The 9,011-nt window shown below is 37.2% G+C and overlaps 1 protein-coding gene across 1 annotated transcript in view; it reads right to left on the bottom strand.

Moving 5' to 3' along the window:
- Positions 1-3,075: 3,075 nt before the first annotated feature.
- The window catches only part of LOC131062778 (F-box protein SKIP31), an 84,366-nt gene continuing 78,430 nt past the window's right edge, over positions 3,076-9,011 (bottom strand). The window contains exons 8-9 of the mRNA XM_057996509.2: positions 3,579-3,639; positions 3,076-3,400 (exon numbers count right to left, since the gene is read on the bottom strand). Coding sequence (XP_057852492.2) covers positions 3,367-3,400; positions 3,579-3,639 — 95 coding nt within the window. The 3' untranslated portion in view covers positions 3,076-3,366. The remainder of the gene's footprint in view (positions 3,401-3,578; positions 3,640-9,011) is intronic.

The following is a 9,011-nucleotide window of genomic DNA, read 5'->3' as shown; positions in this document are numbered from 1 at the left end:
CCTAAGTGCTACGAAGGTGAACTCTTCTCGATTTATATAAACCGGTAAGAAAAAACTATAGTGGTCATGGCCTCGACATTTCAAAAATTAACATTCTCAAGGTTAGTCCCGATAGAAGTAGTTCATTCATTAGCCAGATTCTATACGTAACATGTTGGCTCTCCACCAATAGATCGATATGTTCCTTCCAACAGCTAATCTTGCTAAGAGACGGATAATCGACGTCTATCTGGTAAGCAGAGACGCCTCTTCATCCTAAGATCGACGAACTTTTTCGACAACAAAGATAGGCAGATCGTCTTTTCGAGAGGCGGATATTTCTTATCGATCGGCGGTACATATAATTAATTAATTAATTAATTCTAATAGTTATTATTATCCATTATTCATGTTCCTGTGAATTCTTCAAAGTGGGCACGTAATTGGCTACCCTACCTGGCAATAGATATAACCCTCCCTGGTAAATATTTTGCAATATTTTAATGTTTGTTCCAAACAATATGCTACATCCCTGCTTGACAATAGATATAACCCTCCTTAAAGGAATTGCAATGAGTATAAAATAAATATCTAGATCCCCGTATCTATTGACACGTCTCACGAGTAGATTTGTTCAACACAGAACTTGTACCCACGAGTAGATTTGTTCGACACAGAACTAGTACCCACGAGTAGATTTGTTCGACACGGCAGATACTTGTACCCATGAGTATTAGAATGGAGACAACATAATTTTGAAAGAAAATTAAAGAAAGTGAGTATAGAAATGACCTCCTATTTTGTAGGTGACACCCTACTTTCCTGCCTTGTAGGGTAGGTTACACCCTACTTAATTTTGAAAGAAAATGAGTATAGAAGATTTAAATGACCTCCTATTTTGTAGGTGACACCCAACTTTCCCTCCTATTTTGTATATTTTTCGACACATCGAATCTTTTGTTCAACACATTAGAATATTCTCTTTTGTTATTTCCTCAACAAGGTTATTGTTAGTAGAAATGCTAGTTATTGAAAGTAGAAATGTTTTGCAGTTATTGGAAGTAGAGTTTAGAGTTCAACTAAACTTGTCTCAACTTTCTTACCAAAACAACCTCAAAAAAAAAGATGTCTGACAAATCTACTAAACCTAGAATAAAGTCCCTAAATTTTCAATTTATATTTCTCGTGGTCCTCAAGCCTCCCGGCAATAGACCATATAAATTGATAGGGGTAGGGGCCCTCCCTCCCTATATGGCAAGTTGCCCTAACTGACTGTACTCTGAACTGCCCATTGTAGACTGTACTCCAAACTGTCCTAATCTTATGAAGAGGCCTACTTCTAATTAATTCTATTGCCAGTTGTAACCTCCACTGGGCTTCACCTTCACTTCCACATTGTTAGTTGTCCACCTTCGACTTAAAATATCTTGTCCCGGATAAGTAATCTTACCTTCTAGTTCAAATATCTTGTCCCTTGTCCTAATATTAGCAATTAGAATCAATTACTACAAAATTGAATTCTACGAAATGTAGGTAAATTCCACCTCTTTCCCTTGGAAATGGAAATTCAAAAAACCATGCGTGGGGGTATGCATTTGGATGAAACTCAAATTCAAACTGAAAAAAGGAATTTCCAAAAAATGCCCTACTAAAGGAATGGGTGGGGGCATGAAAGCAAAGGCCCATAGAACTATAGGGCCATTTAATGTCCTACTCACAGATGATTTGGAAAATTCAAATGAATTCAAACTGAAAGCAAACAACTAACAATCTCCCCCCACATGAAATTGAACCTATCTATCCAAAGCTAAATTACGGTCAATTCCACCTTTCTCCAAGCTAAATGGAAATGAAAAAAACCATGTCTGGGGGCATGCATTTGGATGAACCCATTTGAATGGAAAAGTCATAATTCATTCAAACTTCATAATGCCCTTACGTCATTTTCTCAACAGGATGATATTACTTATGTGAAGGCTGGAACAATATCCTAATATTTGAAGGTTGAAACAAACAAACAAGATAATTTTGGAAGGAAGGAAGGGACAGCGCTCATGGGAGACTCTTTATTTACTAGTTGGCTGATAGGTAAGGGACCCCTCCGCCCCTATCGGGGCTCCGGCCCACTCAATCAACATGAAGGCTGGAGATAGATGAAGGCCCCACCCCCAACTGGGGAAGGCCCTATCTTTACAATGATGATATTACATATAGAGATTAGTAGGGTCACCTTCCATCTGAAAGTTTGGGTTCGAATCCCATCTAATCTGAAGCATAGAGCAAAAGTGACTCCCCGGGTGGTAGGTAAACACCAACCGGGGATAGTTCTATGCACGTCTCCAAGTTAGGCTATCGTTTGTCTAACTTGGCAACTCTGGCTATACCCAACCAGACCTGGTAGTAAACTGTATGAAGGGACCCACGCCTCTAGATTGGGATTAGGGACTGGCGGAAACACAAATTCCCAACCAGCCCAAAGAAGACATCATCTTGAGTCACCCCCCTTTGGGGCACTCAAGAGCATCCTAGCCCCAATCTAGAGTGGGGGGAGTTCCGGCACCAACCACGGGAGGGTGGGGCAATTAGTGAACAAAGACAAACTGGGGGGTGGGGTTTTGCTAACATATACCTATTGTATCTGCACCTGGCTTTGCTTCTGTTGGTAGGGAAGCGTGGTCAACCTCTAGCTCTGCATCAATATCTACTCCTCTACTGGTGCTAGCTAAACTACTGCTTCTGCTCGTTATACCTCCGGTACCAGTTGAAGGATGAGGTGCTAATCAGATTAGGATATGTAAATAAATGTATAAAGAGATGGTTATATTCTATATAAATCTAGTCACCAGAAACTATGGATATATATATTTATTAGAGGAATTCAAGTAATTTTTAAATCTTCTTAAAATTTGATTACAATAGAACTTTTGGCCCATAAATTTTAGATCAATATTAGTTCAGATCATTTGTTATACAGAACGCCATAAACAGTGAAAAGTATTTAGTAACTAGTAACAGTACTAAAGTATTACATCGTTTTATATTTGCTTTGGATTTACATTCAAGAATCAAAACATATGATACTAGTAACAAAATGCATTCTGACTATATCGTTTTTAAGTATTAACGAAACATCCCCATGGTGAGATATACATAAATAAAATTTTCAAAAAGAAAACTGCTATAAATTATCAACAGATGACAATAGATTACAACCTGGGTATTGAACTGCTCTTGCATATCTAAGGTAATGATACAAAGCTTAAATTCAGGCACTTTAAAAAAACTCAAGGTTTATAAATATAACCGGCATTGAAGAAAAAATTTTGACGAAGATACTTTTGCCAGCCCTGATACATGCTAGTCAATTTTTCCAATCTTAGTGATCCCTCATATTTTGTTGGAGCCAGGATATATAACCTCCCTGATTAAATTAATCATATCAATCAATATTAAACTTCGCAAATAACCAATTGAAGAAATTACAAAAGGCTAGCACCGACAAATTAATTGATATTATCATTCTAAGAGGCATTTTTTGGGCAGTTGTCACAAAATTCAGAAAAGAAGCAAAAGATGTGATAAAGGAGGCAGAACTTTACCTTAATGCCAGTTCAAGCTCTTCTTCATCATTACAATTATATCCCAACAAGTATGCTCGTGCTGCACAATATCACAAATGTGTAATAAAATTATAAAAGTGATCAGCTGACAAAAGAAAATCAACAAAGCAACAAAAGTTGATTGCAACAATACAAATATTAACACAAATCAACAATATGAACGAACACTGAAAAAAGGAAATTTTACTGAGTTGACTCCCCAAATAAGTATGAAACTCCTAATCAAGAACATAAATGAGACATGCAAATGATTGATTTGCTTGATTGGAGAGGGTTGGGAAACATCTGTAGTTTGCTTGCTTGCTTCTGTGACTTGATCAATGCCAGGTCAAAATATCTACTTCCGAATTCCCTTACTGTGTGTTATAGACAATGATTTTGAAAGGTTGGGAATCACTATTACGACTGTATACTTGACTTGCTTAATATAATGCTTTGTATGATTGTGTTTTCATTGATGTTGTATCTCGTTCCAACCTTAAAAAGGAAAAACTAGGTTTTCAGTTTATTAAATAAAGGATGGAGCTATTGTATTTGTCCTGGTTGGAAACATGGGAAATAGAAACAATGTTGACTTTATATTGATCATATTACAGTCTCATGTCATTTCAACCCTATTGGAAACAATAGCATGAGTTCAGAATTCCTTGATCCTTGCAGAGGCACCTGAAGCATGAGGATTGTGAGATTTTACTCTCCTCCAATATACAACTTTGAATTTAGTAGAATGCTTGATTAAAAGTTGTATTTATGGGTGAAAGAGCATGTTGGATGATGGAAAGAAAAGAGAATACAGAGAAATTGTGAGGATTACCATTAAGCTTACTCTATTGGATGGATTCCTTATGAGTTTTTAGCTATTGCCTCATCCTCTCTGAAAGGTAAACAATACTATTAACTAACTTGATAACTTGTATCCAGTTAAAATGAAATGATGTCAGCACTCTATTATTATTTAGCCTTCTAGCTTTACCTTGTAGTGATTGACATACAACCTTTTGGTTTACATATAGGAGACTTGGCAAACCTATATGATTTCAATCTCACTTTAGGATGGGTGTAGACTACTGACTTCATTGTGACCTAATTAAGCCCATTAGCTATTATATATTATTATTTGTTGTTTTGAAGTTCTTGAAGTGATGATGTAGATCAAATAATGAACAAGCTTGAAACGAGAACAAGGATTCCTTAAGCATAACTGGAATCCAAGGCTCTCCACAAAGAGAAATATTTGAGATATCTCATGGGTTTTGTAGTTGTGATATACTCATAGGTGTAATGTCCCCATTTTGAAATAGGAATTAACAATAAATAATAATAGACAAAATATAATGTACTATAACTAAAATCTAATTAAGTTAATGAATAGTCAAAAGGCATGGAATGAAGAGTTGTGACTCTCAAACATGAAATATAATAGAGAGAAGAGATCATTTGAAAAGGGATAAGGAAGAGGGAAGAAATGAATGAAGCATCGGAATCAAGGAGGGATTAATGGAGAAAGAATGAATGGGAAGTAGATAAGATTGTCTCTTTCAAAGGGCAAGAATTATGAAAGGTTGTACTATTTCAAAAGGTGCTAATTGTGAAAGGTTGCGTCTCTTGTCAAGGAGCAGGCATGATGAAGAGATGTGACCTCTCCCTTGCATGGGAAGATATAAAGGGAAGAAGGTTCATTTGAAAAAGAGATGGAAGGGAGATCAATTTGGAAAATGGTGACTTGATTGTTATGAAAGGTGGTTCCCCAATTCCTATAAAAGGTGGTGCCCCAATTCCTATGAAAGGTGGTGACTCTTCCACCAATAAAGGAGAGATCATTTAAAGGGCAGGAAGAAAGAGGGAACAAAATATATAAGGCATAAAAAGCAGATTTAGGAGCAGACCTAAATCAAGAAGTCAATCAACATCGATCAGATCAGGTTGAATATTAATAATTAATATACAACAGTTTGAAAGTACTTGTGGTTTGGTATGAGTTATTTATGCATAGCATGATGAATGTTACTTATATCTGCTCATTGATGATTAATAATATGTTGTGGTTTATGACTGATTTATATATATATGTACATATAGAATACATGCATAATATTGGATTCTTTATATGTACTGATTGTTGATTAAAGTCATCCATGGTAGAGAAATTGGGGAATTACAAGTAGGGGAACGGTGATGGGGTTATCTTCTAGGTATGCCACCTCATGGTATAAGACTTGGGAGTCCCATGGGGCCAAAGGGGTACAAAGGGTACTGCCTTTGGGCTTAGAAAGGATGGACTTTTGGGGTACCCTATTGTGAATGCTCCTCATGCTCTCTATCATGGTAAATAAATGAATTTAGAATGTTCAATCATGGGAAGTAGGATAGAAGTGGCAAGATCAAGGCGAACAGTTATAGGACATCTCACTAGGTACATAACCTCATATGGATGGCAAGGGCCATATGAGGCCAAGAGGGATGGTATATCAGCTCTTGGGCCTAGGGTAGAGGATCTCTAGAGCACCCTATTGAGTCACCTTATCTTAGTTCTTTATGGTTGAATTTCCCCAATAAATTAGAGATATCTTATGATTAAGTTTATGTTCCTAACCCTAGTAGGAAAGTTACTTGAAATGGTGATTTTAGGGCAACAAACCAGCACATTTACAAAAAGGGGCATTACAATAGGTCTTGGGCTAAAGGATGTTTGTAAAAATTGTAATATGTTGTATGTCTTTGTGTTTTCACAGCTTGTATGATTGTCAGGTGACTGCATTGATATGCATGGGTGTTGGCAATTGAACACGTCATCTTTTCCTTGTTAGTCCCTAATGTTGAAGTCCCTCATGTAGAGAGGAGCTATCTCACATTGACATGATCAGTTGGGGAGTCTATGTCTCTATGCTTGATGGAAAGGTGCTTCCATGATGTTCCTTCTCCTCCTCTACAGATGACCAGATGGACACCACAAAGATCATCACTCTAATGCACTTCTAAAGACCTTTGTTTTGATCAACTCTTGACTCAATCACCAAACGGTAGTTCCTTTATGATACTTATGGCAGAGGAAATTAATTGTACTTGTGATTCTTTGGTTTGAGGCACCATGTGTTGGATATTTTGTCATTGATGTCAAAAGTTGATGATCAAGGTTGTGTAAATTTCGGAGGATTACTCAAAGTAATAGAGAATTGGAATGAGTTATCTGTTTGTCTACTTGAGCTGCTTGGTTGCGTGGTTGCTAGGTTGAGCTACTTGGTTGCTTGCTTGAGCTACTCAGTTGCTAGGTTGAGCTACTTGGTTGTGTGTTTGAGTTACTTGGCTATGTGTTTGAGTTACTTGGGTGTCAGCTTGAGCTGGTTGCTTGTCCACATCACTTGCCTGCTTGTCTACTCCTAAGTGACACATCACCAGTGGAATATTTATTAATGCGATGGTCTGATTTCAATGTTGAATCAGACAGTCTTAAAGTTTAGTCAGTACGTGGTATAGTTGTGGCTTAATTCTTCCTATGCGATGAATGTTAAAATAAGGTTGGGCGGCTCATTTAAATTTCTGACTTATAATGTCTTTGCAGCTTATTAACAGAACTGACACATTTATCAGAAATCAGTTTAGGGGCTTAATAAAGGATATTCTTCAGCAAACATAGGATGAAGTTTATCAGCTGAAATACGTGGCATTGGGATTTTCTTTTATCAGCATAGTGGGCTGTGAGACTTCTGACACGGCAGTCTTCATGATTTCCTTGTTTTGGCATTGATGTTTGTGGCATGATATAGACTCGCCTTGCCTTATTCTTTGGTGAATTTTTTTTTGGTGTATGGTATTGTTGAGACATGGACCAGCTAGGACTCAAACCTAGGACCTTCCATACGCTGCTGGAGTGCTCTACCACTGAGCTACTGGCCCCTCTTGGACCAGTCCATCATCGGTCCAGGTGTCGCTTATTTCCAACACCAACACCCCCCCTTAAGCCACACCTCTCGTGTGCTTGGGGCTCCTAGCCTGGACCTGGCTCTGATACCATGTTGAGACATGGACCAGCTAGGACTCGAACCTAGGACCTTCCATACACTACTGGAGTGCTCTACCACTGGGCTACTGGCCCCTCTTGGACCAGTCCATCGTCGGTCCAGCTGTGGCTTATTTCCAACACCAACAGGTATGCTCACGTTGCTTCATATGCATCTTTTTGGTCTGCTGCAAGTTTATTTTTTGATATTTTAAATACTGTGGATATAAGGACCATACAACGAAGTGAAGTATAGGGTGTGTAGGAGATGATTGTGCTGAGTGCAATACAGAGAAGGATCATGCACAGTTTCTAAGGAGTCTAGCATTATTTTCAGAGTGAGGAGCTTATATTTGAAAGATACTTAATGGAGCTGCACACGTGAGAGTTTTTTAATGTAAAATGTGAAGATCTTTCTAAAAGTTTCAGTAATTTTTTAGTATGATATCTATCGTTGATTCATTATAGTCAGTGTTCGAACAGGGAATAATTGGATTTGATGTTGTTTCATAGAATAAGTGCACTCCATGCGAGGAATTGTAGTAGTAATGTGATCAGTTCATTTGTGTTACTAACTTTATGTCCATGCAACTTTGAGGACAAGAATGGATTCAGGCTTCTCTTGTTGCAAACCCTAAATGAGGTGGTATATAACAGAAAATTGGATCCTTGTTTGATCAAAGATTAATTAGTTGTTTGATACAATATCTTTTAATGCCTATACCTTTGCATCAATTAGGCATGTCCAGTTCCATATGTTATATTGTAGTTATGCCCACTTGGCTATAGTAGGAGATTTAAAATCAATACATTAAGATGTCTATATCCATCTTTTTTCTATTTAAAAATAGAATTTATGAGTTCTAAATACATGGGTGTTTCTTAAAAACTGATCACAATTGTTGCATATTCTTCATTCAATATCATTACTACAAATAAGTTTTACTAATTGTATTGAATGAATAGATCATGCCTTATTGATCACTTGGCTGCTATATTTATGAGCTAGCTTGTCTTAGAGACTGATAGGGAAGTCTTACATGATCATAAGGATCACAATGTATTTGTTATTGTGTTTATATCATGAGCTTTTTTCAGTCACCTAAAAGCTTTGGCATTGATGGACTTTTGACACTGATTACCACCTGTGTCATTGAGCGAAACTACGAGATACTGCGCTTGTTATGACTTAAGATAATTTGTTAGCTAACTTGATCTCCTCCCTGTTCATGTTGAGATTGACCAAAATAGAGCGGTTGCAACAATACACTATAAGACAACTGTGATTGTCATTGTAAGTTGCAATTGACTTGATAAACTATGAGTAAGGATGGAAGTAAATTACAGCTTTGGAGTTTGTGGTTCAGCTTAAAAAGCTTACTGTGGTATGAACTGTAATATGTATTGCTGTATTT

The sequence above is a fragment of the Cryptomeria japonica genome, chromosome 9 (assembly GCF_030272615.1).
Source record: "Cryptomeria japonica chromosome 9, Sugi_1.0, whole genome shotgun sequence".
Lineage (NCBI taxonomy): Eukaryota > Viridiplantae > Streptophyta > Pinopsida > Cupressales > Cupressaceae > Cryptomeria > Cryptomeria japonica.
The sequence above is the reverse complement of the archived record's forward strand: the minus strand, read 5'-3'. Positions and strand labels throughout refer to the sequence as shown.